At 46.1% G+C, this 25,625-nt stretch overlaps 1 protein-coding gene across 2 annotated transcripts; it reads left to right on the top strand.

Annotated features, from left to right (window-relative positions):
* Catsper3 (cation channel sperm associated 3) lies at window positions 1-25,272 on the top strand. 2 transcript variants are annotated; one of them, XM_059262834.1, is made up of 8 exons: window positions 1-181; window positions 5,914-6,067; window positions 14,470-14,708; window positions 21,816-22,014; window positions 22,702-22,842; window positions 23,195-23,314; window positions 24,050-24,204; window positions 25,094-25,272. In XM_059262834.1, the coding sequence occupies exons 1-8, from the start codon at window positions 84-86 to the stop codon at window positions 25,194-25,196; spliced, it is 1,209 nt and encodes a 402-aa protein (XP_059118817.1). In that variant the 5' UTR covers window positions 1-83; the 3' UTR covers window positions 25,197-25,272. The 2 variants fall into 2 exon arrangements, with proteins under 2 accessions (XP_059118817.1, XP_059118816.1); XM_059262833.1 differs by lacking the exon at window positions 14,470-14,708 and having other exon boundaries at window positions 21,832-22,014.
* The last annotated feature ends 353 nt before the right edge of the window (window positions 25,273-25,625 follow it).

Raw genomic sequence — 25,625 nt, 5'->3', positions numbered from 1 at the left:
AATCCAGGTGCCCAAGGAAATCCTTAGGCAGAGGTTTTGGGTTATATGATAAAAGCAAGGGATAAAAACAGAAAATTTGGGAGATGACTCACCACTTTTACCACAGCCCCGTAAGAGTTGTGTCTAGCTCACTGTTTGATACTGCGTCAGAGGCATTGTATGCAAGAATCAAGAAAATTAAGTAAGTATCCTTTACCTCCATGGTCAGAAAATGTGTGAAGGGAAGCATGGGGGCAGGGCACCTGAACTCTCCTAGCTGCTTCTACAGGTACTTGTCTGCATCCCAAGAGAGGAAAGCATCTCAGACACGCTGGTTTCTCTGGAGGGTGAGGTTGGCACATTTGCTGGTCACTTGGAGTCTGAATTTGATTCTGCTGTTTACTAAGGTATTAGATGATTTGAAGACCTTTTTTCCTTTATTTTGCTACAGGACTTATTTCAAATCATGTAATAAAAGTTACATATTTTGTTATAGGTTATAAGGTAGATAGTCTGTAGCAGGCTTTCTCAGACCGCCAGCTCCCAAATCACAACATGGAGACTTAGTTATGAGTACTTGGCCCTAGATTATGCTTGTCCCATCAGCTCTTATAACTTAGTTTAATGCATTTATCTTCATCTATGTTTTGCCTCCAGGCTTTTTACCTTTCTTTCATTCTGTATGTCCTACTCTGTGTCTGTCTGTCTGGTGGCTGGCTGGCCCCAGGTCTCTCTCTTTCTTTCTCATTCTTTCCTCCTCCCCTGGAGCCTAGATTCTTTCTCCTCATTCTCTCTGCCTGCCAGCCCTGCTATCCCTCTCCTGCCTAGCTATTGGCCATTCAGCTTTTTATTAGACCAATCAGGTGCCTTAGGCAGGCAAAGCAACACATCTTTACATCATTAAACAAATGCAACATAAACAAATGTAACACATTTTTACATTGTTAAAGTAGTATTCCATAACATTTCCCCCTTTTTGTCTAAATAAAAGGGAGGTTTTAACTTTAACATAGTAAGACTATATCCAATAAAAAAAATTTATCAGGTAAAAATATCCAGTCCATTTGTATTTGGCAAGTTCAGAGAAAACACTCCATTATTTATCCTATCTTGATTGAGTCCAAAGTTTTGTACCTAATTTACCTTCTATCATAACTAAAGAATACTCTAACTAGCTAGTCTTCAACTACATCAAAGACCCCATAAGGATATTATATTGCCTGAGTAAACAGGAAGTGCAGTGTAAGCCACTTTCAAAACTATAGAAATGACAGAGACATCTGGCTGCCTGGGTAGTCACCCAAATTTCCTCTGCAACATTGGGGCATCCATCTTCACCTTACAGGCCTAGAATATCTGGCAGACTTTTCTATGAAGCAGGGATTTTGAAGGCCTATCCTGCCTTGTATTTGCAAAGTTTGGCAGTCTTTTTCCTTTGTGTTCTGCTTGTCCAGTTTGGATGGTATACTGTCAGCAGTTGAGGCAAGGACAATTTCTTATCCAAATGCTAGCTATGTCATATTGAAAGCAAACTCTATATGAAGATTTCTTGATGTCTGTCATCCTTTTATGAAGTAGATTGGTGCTGCCAGGAGCAGACATGTCTCAATGTTATGAAAAGCCCCATCTTATTAAACATCTTAAATACCATATTCTGTAGGTCTTTGAAGTGTTTGATGATCACCTATGTATCTAAAATGTATGTGTTTAAACTTGAAAACATACCTAATATGACTACAAGATTGACTATTGTAGATGACTAACTACTAATCTGCATTTCCTAATTATACATTACATTTTTAAATGAGCTGCATAAGCACAATACCCAAATAAGAGTAGAAACAAACAAACTTTAAATTTGTATAAATATACCCAATCCATAACCCCCCCAATGTAAAATATTTGAGGTTAATAGTTGTCTTTTTTTTTTTTTTTGGACAGGGTTTCTCTGTGTAGTTTTGGTGCCTGTCCTGGATCTTGCTCTGTAGACCAGGCTGGCCTTGAACTCTCAGAGATCCACCTGGCTCTGCCTCCTGAGTGCTGGGATCAAAGGCATGTGCCACTGCCACCTGGCAATAGTTGTCTTTTTATCCCATATTCCTATATCCCCCCTAAACAATGACAAGCATCCATAACCCACCAAATGACCAAAAACCACCCACCTCACATCTTGGGAATGTGGGCATTGTGTTCTTTAGACTGCTTCCTGTTGTCTAGGGTGATGGCATCTTTAGGGGATCCTGAGAAAATTGAGATAATGTCAAGTTCTGGGAAAACTAGTTGTAACATTTGTTGTCCAGTCTCAGAACTGTTGCCATGCAGAGGGATCAGTATATATGTCACCTGTCTTGTAGTTTTTCTTGGTTTATTTCTTTATATCTGTAGCCAAGATTTTCAGGAGGTCTCCCCCAAATCAAAGCTGATCTCCATTAATCTTGAAAGAATCCACAGCCTTTTATTTCCTGTGGAAACAAAAGCATAACCTCTTCCCAAATGCAATACATTTTCTGAATTCCATTTTAAAGTTAAGCCATCCCTAAAGTATCTAGGCTGGTTTAATTCAGCAGTCCCTTTTACAATCCTATGTCTCTCAGCAGTGGCCGTTCACTTATCAGTATTCAAAAAATTCAAAGTCAACACCATACAGGATCCAGACTCCCTGTGTATTTTCCATCTTTACGTGGCTTTCCCCCTTTATATTACTTTACTTTCTCTTTAAAGACTTTATTATTTTTATACTATATTTTTTTCCTATGACTGTGTATACCCATTTTCTTTCTTAAGCCTATGTGTATTTTTAAACACACTGTAACCTGTTTTTTTTTTTCTCCCCAATCTGGACCTGTCTTTATTGCATGTCTCTAGCTTTTTCTGACCATGTGAGCCAAACCTTAAACTGCTAAGTGGCTTTGGACTGGCAGCTGGCTCTGCCCCACTCAGGTCCATGAGAGCCAAGTTTTATGACCCTTGAGCCTGGCCGAGAGCTGTGTCTAACTGGGAGCTGCATTCAACCACCCTGACTCTAGGTAGCTCATGACTGCACTGTGGCCGGTGTTTTTACTTGAAGTGCTCGCTGTATGGCAGAGCTTCTTAAAGGAGCCATGTCCATTTATTTTATTTTATTTTATTTTATTCCCAGTGTTCTCAGGTCCCATGTGGAAATTTGGACCCCATATGGGAATGCCGAATGTAGCAGACTTTCTTTTAGGCCACCAGACAACTTCCAAAACATGACATGGAGACTTATTATTAAATATGAATGCTCTGCCTTAGCTTATGCTTGTCCAACTCTTATAACTTAAATTAACCTGTTTCTCCTCATCTACATTTTGCCTCAGGGCTTTTTACCTTTCTTTCACTATGTATGTCCTACTCCGTGTCCTACTCCATGTCTGTTGCCTGGCTGACTGGCTCTGGGCATCTCCCTCTTTTTCTCCTTTGTTCTCTTTCTCTTCCTCCTACTTATTCTCTCTCCCTCCCTCCTCTCTCTTTCACCTAGATCCCTCCTCCTACTTATTCTCTCTGCCCAGCCCCGCCTACCCCTCTACTGCCTAACTATTGGCTGTTCAGCTTTTTATTAGACCAATCAGGTGCCTTAGGCAGGCAAGGTTAACTGGCAACACATTTTTACATAATTAAATGTAGCATAAATGTAACACATCTTTACATTGTTAAAGTAATATTCCACAATAATAGTCTCGTCTTTTTGTTTTGTTTTTCCTGTGTGTGTGTGTGTGTGTGTGTGTGTGTGTGTGTGTTATGTGAGTGCTAGCATGTGTGTATGAGCACCATCTGCACGTGTGGTGCCCACAGAGGCCAGAGGAGCTTCAGCTCTGCAGGTGCTTTGTGTCTTAAGATAAAGGCCTCACTATGTTGTAGGTTCAAGCTATCTTCCTGCCTCAGCCTCCTGAGTAGGCTTGGGGTCACAGGTGCAGACTGTCACAGTTGAATTCTCTCTCTCTCTCTCTCTCTCTCTCTCTCTCTCTCTCTCTCTCTCTTTGTGTGTGTGTGTATATATATATATATATATATATATTTGGCTTTTCAAGACAGGGTTTCTCTGTGTAGCTTTGCACCTTTTCCTGGAACTCACTTGGTAGCCCAGGCTGGCCTCGAACTCACAGAGATCCGCCTGGCTCTGCTTCCTGAGTGCTGGGATTAAAGGTGTGCGCCACCAACGCCTGGCAATTATGTGTGTATATATATTTACCTGTAAGGAAATGTATTTATTTGTTACAGATAGTAGGAAAAATATACTACTCTTTAAGAAAACTTTTAAAGCATTGATAAATGTAAATAAATAGAAAAAAGAATGCCTGTGGCCTCACCACTCAGAGTAGACACTGTCAGTATGTTACCATCTTACAGCGGACACTGTCAGTATGTTACCATCTTACAGCGGACACTGTCAGTATGTTATCAGCTTACAGTGGACACTGTTAGTATGTTATCGGCTTACAGCAGACACTGTTAGTATGTTATCGGCTTACAGCAGACACTGTCAGTATGTTATCGGCTTACAGCGGACACTGTCAGTATGTTATCGGCTTACAGAGGACACTGTCAATATGTTATCGGCTTACAGCGGACACTGTCAGTATGTTACCATCTTACAGCGGACACTATCAGTATGTTACCATCTTACAGCAGACACTGTCAGTATGTTACCATCTTACAGTGGACACTGTCAGTATGTTACCGGCTTACAGTGGACACTGTCAGTATGCTTACAGTGGACACTGTCAGTATGCTTACAGTGGACACTGTCAGTGTGTTGCCGGCTTACAGTGGACACTGTCAGTATGTTGCCATTGCTCTGGGTGAATCTCCTACTTATTTGTATGTGGACAAAATCTTTTTGAGATGAGTATGTTTCCATCTTGTTTTGTTTTCCTGCTTTGTTCTCCACCAAATCATAATCATTTTTCTAAGCCATGAGAAGATGTGTAGATACACTTTTGGATCAGTATTTCATGGTATGATACTCCATAGTTTACTTAACCAATCTTTTAAAATTAAAAAATTATGTGTGTATGTTTATATGTGTAGGGCATGTGCATGCCCTGACATCTTTGGGGAGGTTGGAAGACAACTTTTGGTATCTACCATGTGGGTCCTGGGGGTTGAGCTAAAGTCGCTGGGCTTGGCAGTAAGTGCCTTTATCTCCTGAACCATCTCACTAGCCTGTAACTAGTCCTTTCTGTTAGGTTTTAAAATTGTTTTCAAGTACTCATCCCTATAAATAATCCTGGGATAAACGTGATGAACTAAGTCACTGTGTACATTTCCGGTGTATTCTTTTAGGCTAGAGTCTCGGGGAGAGGACATGAACAGTTCTTTCATTGTTGTTGTTGTGTTGTTTGTTTTGTTTTTTAAATCAAAGCCGATCAATGTAGGTTTCCCTGTTCCTTAAGAAGAATGTCCCATCACAGTCCATTTTTTTCAGGCCTGAAATATTATCACATGAAAGTTTTGACTTATTTTATAAGCAAAAACCCACAAAGGTATTACTTTGTATATTCCTGATACCATTTGTACTGTCATGATTGGATATGTATCCCTTTTCTCTTAGGGTGTTTGACTTTTTATCATAGATGTGTGTGTGTGTGTGTGTATACGCTAATGCATTACCAATTTTTCTTGAGATATGTTCCCCTATTTCCCTGCTGTTTACTGACAGTAGTCATGTGGGGACGATTTGTTAAATAAGTAAGTGGAGATGGTGTTCCCTCGGTCTGAGAAGTAGTGACTGCTCTTTCTCAGGAGTCCAGGGAGAGGGTGGGACAGGCTGTTCTGACCACCACCCATGTCTCAGGGGCCACTCATTTAGCTGTTTACAGGCCCCTGTACAGTTCTCTTCACAGTGTGTGGGGAACAACCGTTGAGGGGGCAGTTGTTCTGTGGTAACCGCGCCTCTCGTTTGCCCTTTGACAGGAGGAAGGATGTTGAATGCCAGGCGTTCTTTAGGAAGGTCATAAAGAACCCCATTTTCCAGGTCCTCATGATCAGCACCATCACGTCCAATGCTGCCTTCATGGTCTTGGGGACTGATTACAGCATAATGTACAGACTGTTCAGACTCTTTGAGGTGAGCACACAGATGCTTTAGTTCTACTTTGCCTGCTTTATTTCTGAAAATGTTAAAATATTTCCCAGGCATCTGGCTGCAAGGAGTGTTCTACAGAAACAATTCAGAAGACCTCTCACTTCCGCAGTGGCATCAGACAGTGGTGATGGGATCTCCCAGAATTCTCTCTCATTTGTAAACAGAGAAACTAGATCTCATATCCAAGACTCACGGGCAGCATTTCCGATGAAGCCAGTGTCGGTCCCTGTGGGGAGGAAGCAGAGGGGCAAGGGAAGGTGTCCTGGGCTGAGGTGAGGCTCGATGTTGCCCATGCCAGTAGTGAGTTCAGAAAGTTCAGTCTCTCCAAAGGGGCTGGAACAATCCAGAACCAAGGAGCTTGAAGAACTGACCAGGCAGAGCTCCCTCCAAAGGACTGTGCACTTAGGAGAAAGGGAGTGAGATGGAAACATAAAGATTTAAAAAAAAAGACAGGGTTCAGATAAAACAGAAGGAAATAGAATTGAAACAGCCCCCCAAATGAAGCGGCTGCATTTTAGGACCAAAGCTCAGTGGAGTTAAAAGCATATGTTCTTAAAGGTTAGGAAATGAATTTAGGATAAAAAGTACAGTAGTAAAGGACTGAGGTAAATAGCACACATTAGTATAAGAAAGCAGAACAAAGAATCTGATCATAGAGGTAATGAAACCCCACGGTACAGATAAGTCTACAAAATCAGATAAACACAATAACATCCCGCGAGAGCAAAGCAGCGTTAAGGAAAACATTGTACGTGCAGAGGGAACAGAAACACGGTGACAAAACTCAGGAAACAACTAGAAATCAAATAAAACCATTTCAAAACCAAAGGCTAGAGTAGAGCAAACAGTTTGATACAACAGATGATAGCTTGAATTAATTTGAGGAATTAAAAAACTCATTAAAAATGGAAGTGATGGAAAATGCTGAGTACTTGTGTTGAGGAAAAAATCCTGGATAAGGATATCCAGGATCGGAACGCTAAAAATCGAAACCCAAGAAAAATCACCCCAAAATCTGTATGTTGAAAGAGTGCACATTGCACACCCAAGAATATGAACTCAACCCAGCGAACACTAGGACACTGGGGTGAAATGTTTGGGCTTCAAGGATTCTGGGAAGTCTAGCTAATGAAGAAGCAAATCACCATCACACTTCTCTGTGGCCACACTCTCTGTCCAAAGATAGTGGAATGACATGCTCAACTTCCCCCAGGAAAGAAAATGTGAACCAAGAAGGGACTCAGGCTTTATAAAAGGCACAAACTCAGCCGGGCGGTGGTGGCGCACGCCTTTAATCCCAGCACTCGGGAGGCAGAGGCAGGCGGATCTCTGTGAGTTCGAGGCCAGCCTGGGCTACCAAGTGAGTCCCAGGAAAGGCGCAAAGCTACACAGAGAAACCCTGTCTCGAAAAACCAAAAAAAAAAAAAAGGCACAAACTCACTGATGTTCAGACTCATGGCATGTGCTCTAATCCCAATTATGTAATTACCCATAAGTGCCTGCCCTTCCTCAGGGATTCACTTAGGAAAAAGTCTCAGCCAGCCCAAATGTCTGAAGAAGCATCACTTTGGTGCTTTTGGTGATGAACATGGCAGGTATAGTTGTTTGTAGAATTAATGCTGATTGTCATTTCACAGGAAAAAGCATAGCACATAATGAATTTATTCTTTGATCCTAAGGCTCTATAGCGTGACTGAAAGATGGACAATGGGGTAAGCCATTACAAAAAGTTTTATAACTTTGTTTTTTGAGACAGGGTTTCTCTGTGTAGCCGTGGCTGTCCTGGAACTCACTCTGTAGACCAGGCTGGCCTCTAACTCACAGGAGTCCTCCTGCCTCTGCCTCCCCAGTGCTGGGATTAAAGGCATGAACCACCACTGCCTGGCAAAACTTTTTTTTATTTTAAAATTGTCTTTATTTTTTTTTGAGAATTTCATACATATATACAATAAAATATGATCATATACATCTTCCTCTTCCCCTCCAATTTTCTCCATATCCCCCCAACATGCCTCTACCAAAATTTAATCTTTAACATGTTTTTGACGACCCACTTGTCCAGTTAGTGTGTAATTACCCATAAGTGCCTGCAGCATGTGCTGGCCCTCTGAGAGCTAGCCAGCAGGGAGGGCATTTCCTGGTTGGCTTGAGATGATTTCTTTATGTCCTGTGCCTTCTCTGTGGTCATCTCTCTGCTGAAAGAAAGTATGTGTTATTTTAGCAACAGGGTCTTACCATGTGTTATTCTGAGACACTGTGAAATTTGTGTGTGCTAAAGCACATGGGTAATTGTGGAATTTTTCTCTTCTGTTTATTTTTTTTTAGGGGAGAGGGTGTGCTCACACATAGTAGGCAAGCACTTGACCATCAACTTACATCTTCCACCCAGGAGAGCTTACATTTTATTTTCTTCCATCTTTCATGTTGTTTGTTTGTGGTATTTATCTGTCTGTTTATAGCAAGCTCTTGTGTGTGGCCCAGGCAGACTTGAGCTTGTGTTCCTTTTCCTTCAGCATCCTGCATGCTGGAACCATCCCGTGCTACTGAAAATGAGGAGTTTATTGTGCTCATGGCAAAGGAATGCAGGAGTTAATTTGGGGACCTTCTGCTGGCTGAAGATGAGGCAATGTGAGGTGCAAGGATAATAAGTACTATGGTTAGAAAATCCTCAAAGACTGAGGTGAGGCCACGGAGGTAAAGGACTAAGTCTTCCTCCTGAACCGGAAGTTACAGGAAAGGCTTTACTGGTATTTCTGACATGATCTCTAACCTTAAGGAGTCATCTGCTGTGTGGCTACTCACACTACAGTTCTTAACATTTTGTTTTGAGACAAGTTCATGCTCTGTAGCCCAGGTTGGCTCCAAACTCATGATCCTTCTGCCTCAGCCTCCCAAGTGTTGGAATTTCAGGTGTACATCATTCATGATATTTCTATAAAGTGTTCCAGTTGATACATTAGAAAGAAATGACAGCATGTCACGCACTTCAACTCTGGAGAATCAATGAATCTGGGTATTGAGCATCTATAAGAACCAGCAGACCCCATGTGCCTGCTAGAAAAGGAAGCACCTGCAGCCTTGCCCGGGATAGACCTGAGTGTGTTCCTGCTTTTGGAATCAGCTACCTACTGTCAAGAAACAGGGAGGAGAGGAAGGACAAACCACAAAATGCAGACTGGAATGTTCTTCAGCCACACTACTTGGATTTAAAAAAATTGTTATTTATTTATGTGTATCTTTCTCTGTGTGTATGCGTATATGTATGCTGATACCCATGGAGGCCAGAAGAGGGTGTCAGATCTCCTGGATCTGGAGTGACAGGCAGTTTTGAGGCCACCTGATGTGGGTGCTGGGAAATGAATTTGGGTCCTCTGCAAGAGCTCTTAATCACTGATCCATCTCACAGCACTTGGAGTCCTTACCATATAATCTGTAAGAATAAAAAAAAAAAGGAGTGAGGGATTTAAAAAATTTAATGGTAAATACCAAAATATTCTGGGAATATAGACATAGATTTCTATTATAAGGAACCAAGTCTTAATAAATATAGGAAAGTTGAAATAATTGCCTGTATTTTATCTGATCACAATGGAAAATGAAACTACAAAGCAACAGGAAGAGAAACTCGTGGAGATCCAAGAGCCCACTGTTGGACATCAAACGCGTCCTTGCTGACGTCAAGGAGAAGGCAAGAGCATTCCTAGAGTCTAATGAAAGCGGAAACAGCACATCAAACCTGTGGGATAAATGAAAAAGTCCTAAGAGCGGAAGTGCCTGTATTGCAGAATCGGAGGGGCTTGGAAGAGAGCTCACCAGGGAAAGGTACTTGATCCACGAGCCTGGAACCTGAGTTCAGTCCCTGAGATGCACAGGACGGTGGAAGGGGAGAGCCACTCCAGAAGGATTCCCCTTGACTCCCCAACTTCTGTGGCTGTGAACCCACATACATGCAAAGCCTTTTAAAATAGGAGAAATTTGGTTCCAAACAGGACACTCATTGTCACATGTCAGGACACTGGAAAAATAAGAAACCGAACCTAAAATTAGCACATGGAAGAAATAATTATGATCAGGATGGAAATTAGTGAAATAAAAACGAATAAAACAAGGTAAAGTATCAAAGAGTTCCTTCTTTGAAAAGATAAATAAGATTGGAAAACCTGTAGGGTCAAGCCAGATAAAGAGGGCCCAAAACAGTAAAACAGAGAGGAAAAGAGAGCCATTACAATAAATGCTAATGAAATGAAGAAAATTATTAGGAAATACCTTAGAAACTTGTATTCCACTAAATTGGAGAACCTAAAAGAAATAAATGAATTTCTAGTTGCTACCAAATTAAATGAAAATTAAACAACTTATTTTTTGACAGCAAAAATTATCTTTCATTGAACTTCATATGCTAGTAAACACAGATAACCAATTACTGTGATAAATATTACAAACTGAAGGCCGAAGAACACGGTGCTCAGAACCTCTGACTTGACTCTGGTCTTCATAAGGGAAGTGCTGCACACATATATTTATCGTTCAAAGAAATTAGTGCAAATGCTTTCATTTCTAGTTTTTAGACTAAGTTGCAGATCTGTTGGTGGCCCCATCACAAGCCATCTTCACACATGCATGCCTGCAGACCATCTAGTTAGATATGTCAATTCTTTGAGAAACTGAGAAAAATACCTCTTCTTTATTTAAACTAAAAAAATTGTTTTTCACATGAAGGAACAGACATGCAAGTAGTTAAGAGACATTAAAAAAAATTTAAAGATATTTTAAAAATTAAAATATAATCACACCACTTCCCTTAGATAAATAATTCTAGTGTGTCTACAACAAATAATGAGATTGAAGCAATAATAAAAGTCTCCCAACTAAAAACGTCCAGGTCCAAAGGATTTACTTATGAATCCTTTCAGTCCTTTAAAGAAGGGTCAGCCTGTCAAACCTTCCCACACCAGGGGAGCAGAGGGCACCAACGACTTTTTAGGAAGCCAGAGTCACCCAGATACACATACAAGAGAGAGACAGAGAGCAGTCTCCCCAGTGAACATAGGTGCAAAACAATTCTCTCTGAGATCTGCAACCCAAACCTAAGAACACGGCCAGAAGTTCACCCACCGTGGTAAAGTGGGCTTCATGACACCTGGTGGTGAAGGGTGGTTCAGCATGGACTCCTGGACAGAAATCATGTGACTCTCCCAACAGAAGCAGAAAAGGCTTCTGATAAAATCCCAAATCCCTTCATCAGGAAAGGCCCGGAAAGACAAGAATAGAAGGACCCGTGTTGGTGTATCCAAGACTTCATGTGAAAATCCTACAGCCAACAGTGTACTAACTGGGAAAGATGGAAAGAATTCCCAATAAAATCATGTTCTCTGCTCTTACCCGATGGGCTGTTGGACATCTCAGCTGGAGCAGTAAGATAAGAAAAGCAGATAGGTTCAAACAGGGAAGGCAGAGTCGGGGTCTCTGATTGCAGATGATGATTCTATATGTAAGAGATCCCAGAACTACCGGCATCTGATAAACACTTTCAGCAAAATGGCAACATACAAAATTAACCTATGAAAATCAGAAGCTTTCCTGTCAACCGATAACAGATATGCTGAGGAAGAAATCAGGAGAGCAACCCCATTCATAGTTACGTCAAAACCGAGCCAAGCCACGCTGCTCCACTCCCACCAAAACATTGGAGGTCAGTGGATGAAGGCTCCTGCCGCTAAGCCTGATGACCTAAGTTCAGTCTTCCATGGTGGAAGAGAAAACAGACTCCTACAAGTTGTTCTTTGACAACCATATGCTCACTGTGCACACACACACACACACACACACACACACACACACACACACACCCCAAACCAGATACAGGTGTGTATGTATGGGAGGTGGAGATGGGAGAATTGGGCTAGAGCTCCTGGCCTAGGCTTGGTTCACAGTGCCACACAGACAAGGGGACTTTGCCTTGACAAAGTCGAAGGAAAGAACCAGACTCTTGAAACTTGTCCTCTGACCCCACAAGTGGACCACATGCATGCACATATGCACGCATGCATACACGTAGACACACACCAAGCACACATGCACACACACACACACACACACACACACACACACACACACACACACCCCAGAACACATCGTACAGATACTCTAATAATAGGCTAATGAGGGACTGGCATTGTACCTCAGGAGTAGAGGTCATCCCTAGTATGCACAAGCCCCGGGTTTGATCCCCAACATCTAGAAAGGAGAGGAAGAGGAGGGGGAGAGGAGGGGGCGGGGAAAGAGAAGAAAGAAAGTAATGAGCTCAATGGTGGAGGAAGAGCACCAGGATAAACGAAACCAAGAACAGAAGGAACCAGTAAAACTAAAAGCAGAAATTAATGGGATAGAAAACAGATTCAATCGTAGGCACCAGGAAAGCAACCACAAAGCTCAGAGTGGGACTCTGAAAGTAGTTAAAGTAACTTCCTTCATGTGACAATAAAAAGAGAAGGGTGCAGAGACACGGCAGACACTTTAAAAATCTGGTAACTTGGCAGGCAGGATGGCTCAGTGGGTACAGGCGCCTGCTGCCGAGCCTGACGACCTGAGTTGATGCACAGGACCCACATGGTGGAAGGAGAGAACTGACTTTTGCAAGTTGTCCTCTGACCTCCATGCACACATAACACTGTGCCACCTGCCAGTGTCCTTGTACACACATGTGCCCAGGCTAAATCAATGAGATAAAAGAAATTGTAAAGCCCAACTTTAAAAAGAAAGTCTGATCATTTAATGCCAGTACATTTAATGCCAGTACATTTGAAAAACCCAGCTGGAATAGTTTTCTAGAAAAGAATTTACAAAACTGACTCTCTATAAGAAAGTAAAATCCTTCAAACTTTGAACATCCATCACACAACCTTACCAACTAGAAAGCATTACGTTGAAATCCTATGCCCCCACCCCCCCTGAAAACCAGGCTAATCTGGACTGAAGGTTTTGCCCACACTTGGGAGGGTTATCTAATTCTAGACATATAAAACTCCTCTGCTTACTACACACATGGACATCCCGGCCCCACCCACAGACCAGTCACCTCATGGAGCTAGTTCAGCCTTCGTGCCCAACGGTAGACAAGGGCAGTGTGAAGGAGGGAACCACCCAGGGTCACGAACTCTGTCACAAACTCTGAGTGCCAGGAAACAATACGAACACCTGAAAAGAGAATAACGTTTGTCACGCTGCACTTTCCCCCAAATGCACTCCTTTACCTCACCCCAAGCTCATGCGAAGACCTGCATTTACCCAGCTGCTGTGTTTGAAACCTGGGATCCTTGGATGTCTCTCCCCCGTACCTCCCTGTGTCAATGGCAAACCCACCCTTTATGCAGAACTCTTCTCACACCTCTTGCCTGGGTGACTGTCACCTCCCTGCCTCCCAAGTTGCTCTTGCCAGCTCCCCTGAAGTCTCTTCCACTGTACAGGGGCTGAGAGCCTATCTCTCCCCAGCTTAGAGTTCCTCAACATTGGGGATCTGTCTTAATTATTCATTTTCCACTACCTAAAACAGGGCTTGCTTGACACACGGTTGCTCAGTCTTGTCAGTTATGAGTGAATGAATATTAGATGATTGTCAAGATGACAAATAAAATTTTTGAGGGGGGAAGCGTTTCGAGACAGGGTTTCTCTGAGTAGTTTTGGTGCCTGTCCTGGATCTTGCTCTGTAGACCAGGCTGGCCTTGAACTCACAGAGATCCACCTGCCTCTGCCTCCCGAGTGCTGGGATTAAAGGTGTGAGCCACCACTGCCCGGTGACAAATGAATTTTGATGAAGAAAAAAACTTAGATGTTTCTAAAAGGACCCCCTGGCAGTCGTAGATCCATTGGAGTTTTAGGCAAGGGAGAAGCATTTGGAGGAGATTGGTTCAAACAGTATAAAAGTGGGAAAAAGCAGAATGTCCTTCAAAACCAGGGGACTTCAGTTGAATGATCTTTATGTATGTTTGATGAAGGTAATGGATTAAATATAACTATATACTTGTATATTTTACCTTCCAAGTGTATGTATTCAGGATGGCCAGTCACTCTTGTGACTTTCTCTTGGGGACTATTCATGTCAGGTGGCCTGCTTTGTTGAGTATTGACCGGGACCTGTCTATATAGCCGTTTACAGCCAGCTGCCCAGCTACCAGGCAGTCATGCCTGCATCTAGGGGAAACCTCGCCCTAGGCTTAGCGCCACAGGCAAGGAAGACTCAGAAGGAGAAGGGGTCCAGGCGCAGCAAGCAAGCTAGCGGCTCTGTCTGGGTTTTTCCACACCTGGTTGGGTGGTCTCAGCAGGGAGAGGGCAGGACTATGGGGCTCTGCATTGGTTTTGATCTCTAACCCTTGTGACCCCTGCAGGTCTCAGAGATTATCTTTGTCTCCATCTATACCTGTGAGTTCTTAATGAAGGTCTATGTGGAGCCCATTAAATATTGGAGGGATGGCTATAACCTACTGGATGTGGTCGTTATCCTTATTATCTTGATACCCTATTCCCTCCGAAAGATCAAAGGAAAACATTACAAATTCCTCCATATTGCTGATGGTATACAGTCTCTGCGAATCCTCAAGCTTATCTCCTACAGCAAGGCATCAGGGTGAGTGCTCATGAGTGCATGCGTGCATGCGTGTGGGGGTGTGTGTGGGGGGAATGGTGGTGGGGGGGGTGGTGGGTGGTGGGGGTGGGAGCGGTGGCGGTGGGTGTTGGTGAGATAAGGACTAGTTAAGCGTCGGTAGTACATGCCTTTAATTCCAGCACTTCCGAGGCAGAGGCAGGCAGATCTCTGTGTGTTTGAGGCCAGCCTGGTCTATAGAGTGAGTTCTAGGACAGCCAGGGCTACACAGAGAAAACCCTGTCTTGAAAAACAAACAAACAAACAAACAAACAAACAAATAAAAAATCCAAAGAGCTCACTCAGAGAGGAGAGAGAAGAACAGCAAAACCAATCCTGAGAAAACCAAGCAACGGGCCCGGCCAGGAAAATCCACACTGAGCAGGCAGCCTGGAAAAATGAAGCAGCAGCAAAGAAACGGAGCAAATGCCATCAGATGAGTGACAAGAGGCTGTTAGCAGAAGGCTGGTCACTCAAGAGAGGGGCGGGAAACAGTCCCACAGGGAGAGACCAGGAAGTGGGAACAGGACGTACAGACACCGCTACCCAGAAACCTGGCCTGAACTGGAGAGGAGTGGCTGTGGGTGTATGCCAGGGGGAGAGCTCACATTTAGGGCTCAGACACACCCGGACTAGACAAATGGACAGTAGACTCAGACAAGCCTCTTCCCGGAGAGCAGATCCCTGGGCAAACATGGGCTCAGGACGCATGCCTATAGGATGGGCTGAATGTGAGAGGTCGGCCTTGAGGCCTGTTCTGAAATGTTCTGAAGAATGTTCCATGACCTTGGCAACCTCAGGAAGATCGTGGGAATGGTGCTTCCAGAGTGGCCATACCAAAACGAGGAGACCTTCCCCATCAAAGAAGAATGGCAGCCAGTGGTCAAGGCCACCAAAGGTGAGTCCTGGCACACAGCTCACAGCCATATGCACCAGATGAAGGGCAGCCATGGCATGGATAGGAAAAGGATGGCTCAGATTGACTTGTACAGCCAGACACAGCTTTCAGAGTTCGGCCCTGACATTTTTTCCCTGTACATATATGTATGTGCACTGTGGTTTGTGCCTGGTGCCGTGGGGATCAGGAGAGGGCCTTAGCTTCCCTAGAACTGGAGTTACAGAAGGTTGTGAGATACCATGTCAGCTCTGGGACCTGAACCTGGGTCTCCTGTAAGAGCAGCCTGTGCTCAACTGCTGTATCATTTCTCTAGACTTGAGCCTTGACATTTATGTGCGAGTAACCTTGTGCCTCAACTTATTCATCTGTAGAATGAAGCTAATCACGCTTTCTTACTGGTTTCAAGGACCAAGATGATATTGGTAAAGATTGACCCTCCATATGGTCAGATGAATTAGCAGGAGATAACGCTTCAGTCATTATTTTGTTTTTTGTTTTGAGACAGGTTTCTCTGTGTAGCCCTGGCTGTCCTGGAACTCACTCTGTTGACCAGGCTGGCCTCAAACTCAGAGATCTGCCTGCCTCTGCCTCCTGAGTGCTGGTATTAAAGACGTGCACCATCCAGATTGTCAACTGAAGTGTAAAGGAAGTCAATAACAGATGAGCAATCTCAGTACTCAAAGTTAGTGTTTGGCTCCTGACTACTAATCATTCGAATGCCAGTGCCTCCCACCTCATGGCTGTGTGCTTGTTCCTTGGTTTTCACAGAGTCCCCGCCAGACAGCACCCAGCTATCAAGGGCCCCACTGCCTCTGCTCACAGCATTTCAGCCTGGAGCCACCACCTCCCTGCTCCTGCTTCCTGGGGCCTCATCATTTTCCCAGTATCCAAGGGGCTATGGAGGATGCTTCCTCAGTGCCCTGGGCCTGGCCACCTCTTCTGCTTGGAGGTACCCAGAATGCCCCAGGGCTAAGAGGACAGCAATGATTGATTCAGAGCCCAAGGAGCTCAACTGATACTAAGAATTGATTCTCCTAGCAACTGGGAATTCAAAAGCAGATGCCGCTTCTGGGCTAGACCACAGAACCCAAAGACCAGGGCTTCCAGAGACAGAGGCCCTGCCCTCCAGACTGAGTTTCTGTCTTAATCTGAACCGCACACTGCTGGAGCCTGGGAGGCTTGTGCTTGCAGAGTGTGGCCTTGAGCAGCTGGTAGGGTCCTTGCAGAGAGTGTGACCTCCTTGCCTCTGGCTGTCATTTTCAAGGCTGCTCAGTTGTGACCTTAGGTGCCATCGGTCCATGGGCTGGTGTAGAGGCAGGAACCTGGAACAGCTACTTCCTGAGCCCTGTGCAGGTTCTACTACTCAGCACACTGGCTTCCTGCCTCTGTATCTTACACGTGTGCCATGGCCACAGTGCCCAGGGGTTCCCACTCTCTTAGGCCTTGCGAGAACAACTTAAAAAGTTATTTATGTGTGCCACATCCATGCAAGGCTCCAGGAGTGGATCTGACTCAGGCAGTGAGGAAATGAAGAAAACACAGATCACAGACAGACACACAGACAGAGAAGCAGGAGTCAGTGTACTGTGAGCTCAGATGGGGAAAACTCAGCTGCCCACCCCGAGCTCAGTGTGTCGAGAGTGTAGAGGTGAAGAAGAGAGGCAGGGTTAGTGCACGCAGCTGAACAAGGGTGTGGAGTTGGTGCACACGGATGAACAAGGGTATGAAGTTGGTGCACGCAGCTGAACAAGGGTGTGGAGTTGGTGCACACGGCTGAACAAGGGTGTGGAGTTGGTGCACACCTGAACAAGGGTGTGGAGTTGGTGCACACCTGAACAAGGGTGTGGAGTTGGTGCACACCTGAACAAGGGTGTGGAGTTGGTGCATTCAGATAAACAAGGAAGCAGGCCACACAGCTGGTCGAGGGTGCAGGTCTAGCTAATCCCAATAGGAACAGTCTCCATGGGCAAGCAGTTTTCAGTCTGCAAACATCCCAGGAATGGGCAGAAAGCTATGCTGGACATTTTCTGCACACACTCTCAACATCCACACTTGTATCACAGGATGGCTTTGCCTTGCCTCTGAGCCTCATGCCAAGGGGGAGACTTTACCATTCCTCCGCTACTCTGATGCTCTGAGATCCTTGACTTGGCTGTGCCCAGTCAACAGCACACATTTCCCCACTGCTTTCTGTAGTTTAGTTCACGATTTTATTGCCCTTTCTTCTGTTGGCCGGCATGTCACAGAGATACTCACCTCATTTGTCCAGCATATGATAGAGAGTACCGACCTCAGTTGTCCAGTGTGTGGTGGAGATGCTTACCTCATGGCAGACAGGAAGCAGAGAGAGGAGTACAGGAGGAGCCAGGCCAACACCCCAAGTGTGAGCCACCAGTGCCCTACTGCCCTCAGCTATGCCCCACTTCCTGCTTTCTCCCTCCACCCCAAATACCATCATACTGTGACACTATCAAGTGAGTAATCCATTGATTATGCCAGAGACCTCAGGATCCAGCCACTTCCAAAAAGCCAGTCAGCTGATTATCGAGCCCAAGTGCAGGAGCCTGTGGGAGGCAGTTCATAATAGCTTGAGAAAGTGCTGTCGCTGCCTAGCAGGGAGACAGGCAATCATCAAAACCTCAGTTCTTTCAAAATTAGTCTGAAAACACTGCTCTTATTCCTCAGGGGAATTTAGGGTAGTGTATTTCTCTGAGATGACCTTTCTGTGTCCTAGAATATGCCCATTGTCCAGTCCCTGCTCTTCTGTGTTCAGCTCCAAGCTGTCCTCCTAGTGCTAAACCAGTCTTAAGGGCCACGGTGCTCTGGGCCACGGGTGGCTGGTGGTGGCATGGGGAAAGGGTTTAGTGGTTACTCCTCACTCTGCCATTGTGTTGTGACCGGGACAAACTGGTCCTCTAAGCCTCTGAGCCTTCACCCTGACACTAGCCACCTATTTGAAATTGTGTCTCAGTCACTGTCCTGTTGCTATAAAGAGACACCAGGACCAAGGCGATGCTTATAAAAGAAAGCCTGTACTTGGGGGCTCACTTACAGTTTCAGAGGGTGAGTCCATTATCATCATGACAGACAGCATGGAAGCAGGCAGGCAGGTATGGTGCTAGAGAAGCAGTTGAGAGCTACATCCTGATCTTCAGGCAGAAAGAGAGACTGGGCCTGGCATGGCCTTTTGAAACCTCAAAGCCCACCCCCAGTGACACACTTCCTCCAACAAGGCCACACCTCCTAATCCTTCTAATCCTTTCAAATAGTGCCACCCCCTGGTGACTAAGCATTCAAATCTATGAGCCTATGGGGGCCATTCTTATTCAAACCACCAAATTCTACTTCCTGGCTCCCATAGCCTTGCAGCTATATCATAATGCAAAAATGTACTCAGTCCAACTTCAGAAGTCTCCATAGTCTATCACAGTCTCAATACTGTTTAAAAGTCCAAATTCGCCGGGTGGTGGTGGTGGTGGTGGTGGTGGTGGTGGTGGTGGTGGTGGTGGCGGCGGCGGCGGCGGCGGCGGCGGCGGCGGCGGCGCACGCCTTTAATCCCAGCACTCGGGAGGCAGAGCCAGGTGAATCTCTGTGAGTTCGAGGCCAGCCTGGGCTACCAAGTGAGTTCCAGGGGAGGCGCAAAGCTACACAGAGAAACCCTGTCTCGAAAAGCCAAAAAAAAAAAAAAAAAAAAAAAAAGTCCAAATTCAAAGTTTCCCCTGAGACTCCGGGCAATCTCTTAACTGTAACCCCTGTAAAATCAAAATTAAAAAAGTAGATCACATTCTGCCAACATACATTGGCACAGACTATACCTTACAGTTCCAAAAGGGAGGAAGGGAGCATAGTGAGGAAATACTGCACCCAAGCAAGACTGAAAACCAGCAGGGCAAACTCCAAATTCTGCATTTTCATGTCAGATGTCAAAAGATTCTTCAGATCTTCAACTCCTTTCAGCTTTGTTGAATGCAACATTCTTTTCTCTTTTGGGCTGGTTCCACTTGCTGTTAGCAGCTCCCCTCAGCAGGTATTCTACAACTCTGGTATGTCCAACATCTTGGGGTCTTCAACACAACCCAGGCTTCACCTTCACAGCTTCACACAATGGCCTCTCTGGGCCTCTATGCAGGGACACCCCTGACACATGCCTGGCTTCAGCAGCTTTCTTTAGCCATGGAGGGAGATTCCACAACCCCTTTCTTGTATCCTTGACTCTAAAGCCAGAGCTACGTGGCCAAAGCTGCCAAATTTTTCCTGCTTGCCTGGGCTGGAACATGACCTTCTTGTTCTAAGATTACATCTTGACCAGCTTTCTGTTTTCTATGGTTTCTTTCACTGCCTAAGCTTGGCTATCTTGGATCTTGCTCTGTAGACCAGGCTGGCCTTGAACTCAGAGATCTTTCAATTACATATTCACCAGCTTTCTGTTTATGATGGTTTCATTCCCTGCTTAAAAGCATTTCTTTAGTTCATTTCCACAAGTTGGTAGCTTAGCTAGCTGGGGTCTTGCCCTGAGGTCAGTACTCCCTTTATTTCATTTAGCATCAAGCTTTGCTTTAAACTTTTTATCTTCTTGAGCACCGGATTTAGCTCCATTATACTTCCTGATGCTCCTTTTCCCCTCCAACTGTACATTTTGTATTTCTCCTTTTCCCACTTGCTCCTTTTTATTGTAGATCTGCACAAGAGTGGCCATTAGTAACCATATGACACAGTCACTAACAGGCTGTGTTGAAATCTCCCTGCCAGCACCTCAATCCAATCACCCCATCCCCCACTCCCCTACTCTCCCCCTTTAATTTAGCCTCAGGCAGATTAGGACAAAGGCAAAAAGCAGCCATATTCTTTGCCAAAATATTAAAATAATGGGCTCTGGGTCATTAATATTCTTCTTCTCTGGAACTTCTTGAGCTGGGCCCTCATTGTTCAAATCGCCCTTCTAGGATGGCCCATTAGGCCCTCTTAGAGCATCCAACCACTTTTCTAGTCCAAAGTCTCAAAGCCTTCCAAATGCCTCCAAAAAACAGCATGGTCCGGCCAGTCACTGCAATACCCCAGGCCCTGGTGCCAACTTCTGTCTTTTTATTGGGGAGAGGTTTTCGGGACAGGGTTTCTCTGTGTAGCCCTGGCTGTCTTTCTCTGTAGACTAGGCTGGCCTCAAACTCAGAGATCTCCCTGCCTCTGCCTCCTGAGTACTGGGATTGGGTGTGTACCACCATCAACTTCTGTCTTAGTCAATGCTATGAAAAGACACCATGACCAAGGCGATGCTTATAAAAGAAAGCCTGTACTTGGGGGCTCACTTACAGTTTCAGAGGGTGAGTTCATTACCATCATGATAGACAGCATGGAAGCAGGCAGGCAGGCATGGTGCTAGAGAAGCAGTTGAGAGCTACATCCTGATCTTCAGGCAGAAAGAGAGACTGGGCCTGGCATGGCCTTTTGAAACCTCAAAGCCCACCTCCAGTGACACACTTCCTCCAACAGGGCCACACCTCCTAATCTTTCTAATCCTTTCAAATATTGCCACCCCCTGGTGACTAAGCATTCAAATCTATAAGGCTATGGGGGCCATTCTTATTCAAACCACTGCAGTTTGTGGAAACACCCTTAGTAGGTCAATGATTCTAAAGCACATACTCAGTGCAAGTCTCAGGGCATGATAACTGGACAACAAATTCATGGAGCACTCCAGGGACAGACAAGGGAAGGGAGAACAAGGAAATTACCCATTTTGTAGGAGGAAGATGAAGATCCTTAGATGGGGAGCTGCCTTGAGGTGAGGTCTGTAAAGAACGGGGAGCCATTTTCCTCTTGGCCCTCTCTGTCCTCAGGTACATGATGATGCCCCTATTCTTCCTGGGCCTGGGGGACAGCACATTTGGGGCTGGCTCTCAGTGGAGAAGCACAAAAGTAATATCCAGGGATGACTACAGATTGAGGTGGGATTCAAGTAGAGAGGTCACAGGGGCCGATGGAGAGGTGACCCAGACCTGAGACAGTGTACAGTCCACCCATGACACAGGGTGGGTGCCGCTGTGGCACTGGGGCAGTCCTCTGTCTGGGCACCAGTCTGAGCATTCACTCAGCTGATACTTGTTCCCGTGTGTCAGGCGTGATCCTGAGGACAGCTGGGAGCTGGTAGGCTGGCCCTCTAGGTTCTGGCTTAGCCAGGGGCACCGGCCTAGCTGCAGTATCCCTGCCTTGCAGACACTCATCACTGCTGTGGGGCAGACGGTCTACACGGTGGCCTCTGTGCTGACCCTCCTCTTTGTGCTCATGTACATCTTCGCTATCCTGGGATTCTGCCTGTTTGGAATGCCAGAGAATGGCGACCTGAATAACTGGGGGAACCTGGCTGCGGCTTTCTTCACCCTCTTCAGTCTGGCTACGGTACCGTGTCTGGGGACTGTGGGGAGGGCAGAACCTGGAGAGGGACTGTCTAGGAAGGGTGAGCGTGTGGACATGCTGGGCCTCTTGTGGGACCTTCCCCATGTTCAGGTGCTTATTAGTGGGCACAGGAAACTGGGACTGGCATGCTGGGACTGGTCAGAGCCCAGTGCGTTCCATTTCTGTCTCTAACCCCATGACTTTATAAATCATGCCATGTGTTGCACAGGGTAATAAAACTCGCTAGAATTCTCTAATGATACTTAATTTGGATTAACCTTAAGTTATAAATGAAGCCCACAGCATACAGCTTTAAAAAAGTAAGCTGTTACAAATTCACCCAGAATAAGCAAAGCCCAAGTCTCAAAGTCTAGACTTTTGAATTATTTTTAAAAAAACTTTGTTTTGCTTTTATTTTTTCCAAAGATGGGCCTGGAAATAGGCTGTGCATTTTAGGAGAAAATGGGAGGTCTTGAGAGGAGAGACTCCCTTAGGCACGTTGGCTCCCACCTAGTGGTACCCTGCATTTCTGTGTATAGAGGGCAGTGGTGGATGGGGAGGTGCTGAAGGACTGATGTGGAGACTGAGTTGGCAGCACTTCAGTGGGTCTGGTGCTCCTCCGGCATAGGTGACATGGAAATGTACTCTGCTGGGTCTTGGTGCTCAGTATACCCTGCCTTGCCTGACCAGGTTGATGGCTGGACAGACCTGCAGGAACAGCTGGACCAGCGGAAGTTTACTGTGAGCCGGGCATTTACCATCCTCTTCATCTTGCTTGCTTCCTTCATCTTCCTCAACATGTTTGTGGGTGTAATGATCATGCACACAGAGGTGAGGCTGTGCTTGTAGTGTGTGTGTGTGTGTGTGTGTGTGTGTGTGTGTGGACAAGCTGGATTTATGTCTTTCTTATGAAGTGTTGTGGAGGTAGCCAGATGTTCCCTCTCATGTGCGCCTGACTCTTCCCCTTATGTTCATCACCACGTGATGGGGGCTGGCAGGCCAGCAGAGCTTAGGAAACGGTTGCAGCTGTGGGTGACAACTTGAGTTGGGGGCTGGCTTGTGTCGGGTGGGCCTTTCTGCCGAGGTCTGAGCTTCAGGGCAAGCCAGGCAAGGAGAAAGGCTGGGCATGGAAAGGGTACGGAAGAGAGAGCACGGTCTTAACTCGTCTACCCTGCCTTGCTAGGACTCCATCAAAAAGTTTCAGCGGGAGCTGATGGTAGAGAGGCACATGACGCTTATGGAGGAGAAGCAGATGATTCTGAGGCGCCAGCAAGAGGCGGTCAACAGGCTGATGAACACACAGGTAGGTGACCCCACTGTAGAGATGACAGACAGACAGACAGACAGACAGTGGAATGGCCAGGAGGAAGAGCTTTGGACTCAAGCGGAGGTCAGGTGGGGTCAGGCACATGTGGTTTTTGGTAAGGCAGGCCTTTTCCCCTGCAGCCACGAGAGCCATGCTTTCTTCCTGTGTTGTGTGTTTCCCTGAAGTATTTGGACTGTTGAGTATTGTAGTTAGTTCTAATGCCCCCTCTTTGGTGGAAGGTTCTCCATTGTGGGGTGCTTCCTGCTGGAGCGTCTTACTTAGGCCCATCTGGTACCAGGCAGCTCGACCCCAGGGTGTCACTCAACCTCATATCCCCACACCCCTAAAATCAGGACAAGAATAAGCACAAGGGGCTGGAAGGATGCTAAGCATGGTACCGCTTACGGCCTGCACTCTTCTGTCTTGTGTTCTTGGTCTAACCTGGGGGCCCTGCTGGGTCCCTCATTGTCAGAGTGTCCCTCTTCTGAGAGGGAGATGCCAATCTAGCTGTGCCCAAGATTTGTTCAGGGTTGGAGGAGGTCACCATTAGACGTTCTCTTGTCCTTTAGACCTTGGCCTCACACCAGGGATGGTGATCCATGAGACGGTTCCATTCTTACAGAGTCTTGGCTCAGTGGTCAGGACGAACTTGTGACTTAGGGTTCACAGGGCTCGCGGGTCTCTGTAGCCTCACTGCTGTCTTCATTGGCCCCTCATTGCTTCCCTCTCTAGGAAAGCGGTGGCAAGAGCTTCACTGAGCTGGTGGAGGAATTCAAGAAGACCCTGAGGCACACGGACCCCATGGTCCTGGATGAATTTGGCACTAGCCTGCCCTTCATCGATGTCTACTTGTCCACTCTGGATAACCAGGACACTACTATCAACAAGTGAGTTACTGGTCCCCATGGCTTCTTTAAGGCCAGGGCATGTTGTAGACTCCAGGAGATAGAAGGGTTGGTGACCAAGGTGCAGGGTGGATGGGTACACAAAGGCCCTTCCTGGGAGCGTAGGATCCCATGGATGCCTGGACGCCGGGCTGTTGTGTGTGTGGGTCTGTGGTGCAAGGGACTCTGCTCTGCTGGCCCTCCCAACTCTCTTTCATTTGTATCCAGATGTTAGCTTTCTTCATCCCTTCAGGCTCCTGCTCACTAACACTTTCCAGGGAGCAAGGAATGTGTGTGTGTGTGTGTGGGGGTAAGTCAAGTGCAGCGGATCGTAGCTTGGCTCTGCTACCATCTTTCCATTATCTTTGAACAAGTGCCTGCCCTTTTCCTTCCTGTCACATACGGAGCCCCTGGGCCAGGTCTGATTCTCAGTGCAAGCTAGCTGGGGTTTTGGCTGGCAGCTGAGGAGCTGTGGACATTAGTGAGCTAGTGTGGACTTCTGAGCAAGAGCAGACATCAGAAGCCTGACTTCTCTATGAAACCCCTCTGGAAGCCTCAGAGACTAGGGTGACTGGAAAGGAGGGAACCAGGGATCGCCCTCATTGGGTCCCAGAACAGGACAGGTACTGTTTAGGTACCACCACACCATTCTTACTTGCCAAGTCCAGGGGTTTGTTGTGGACATGACACATGAGATGAGTTAACTTAGGTCAGGGGTCCCCAGCAGAGTGATAGATCAGGGTTACAACCTACCTGAGCCTTTGTTTTCTCCTGACCCCACACATACCTGGTGGGTATGGCAACTTCACAGGTGCCAGTGTGTGGTCTGTGGTGACAGGGTGGCCTGGAGCTTGCTCTGTGCTCAGATCTCCCTTCCTGGTCTGCTCTCCAGGCTTCAAGAGCTGTACTATGAGATTGCCAACGTGCTGTGCCTGATGCTTGAAGACTTGCCGCCCCGGGAAAAGTCGTCCCATAGCTCGGAATTCATGATTTAGAGGTAGTTGGGCATGTGTGGCCTCAAAGGCTGTGGCAGTTCCATTAAACACAGGCCTTCAGAGGTGGCTTCTCAAACTTGTTACAGTGTTGATGTTGGTAAGACCTACCTTTGGAGGACAGACCTGCCTAAGTGCCTGGAAAGTTGATCCCCCAGGACCTTGGGAGGTGGAAGGGGAGGGGAGTTCAAGACTTGCCCTGGCTAATGGTTACATCCTGCAGCCTCCCTAGACCCAACAGCAAGGCCCACTGAGCTCCCGGGGAAGCTGCCTAAAGACCACAGACCAACAAGAGCATCAGAAGCTCTGTCGGTCACAGCTCTGCTCAGGAGCCCTGAAGGCTGACCTGTGCAGGGGCCCCAGGCTGACAGAGACTGGCTGCTGTAGAGGCTCTTCTTTAGGAGTCCATGTTAATTCCCCTGAGATTCATGC

Source organism: Peromyscus eremicus, chromosome 5 (assembly GCF_949786415.1).
Source record: "Peromyscus eremicus chromosome 5, PerEre_H2_v1, whole genome shotgun sequence".
Classification (NCBI taxonomy): Eukaryota; Metazoa; Chordata; class Mammalia; order Rodentia; family Cricetidae; genus Peromyscus; species Peromyscus eremicus.
The sequence above is the reverse complement of the archived record's forward strand: the minus strand, read 5'-3'. Positions and strand labels throughout refer to the sequence as shown.

Coding starts and splice junctions, on each gene's coding strand:
- Catsper3 (XM_059262834.1), top strand. CDS start 84: ATGACTCACCACTTTTACCACAGCCCCGTAAGAGTTGTGTCTAGCTCA. Junction 182..5,913: donor GCAAGAATCAAGAAAATTAA/GTAAGTATCCTT, acceptor GCCCTTTGACAG/GAGGAAGGATGTTGAATGCC. Junction 6,068..14,469: donor GACTGTTCAGACTCTTTGAG/GTGAGCACACAG, acceptor TGACCCCTGCAG/GTCTCAGAGATTATCTTTGT.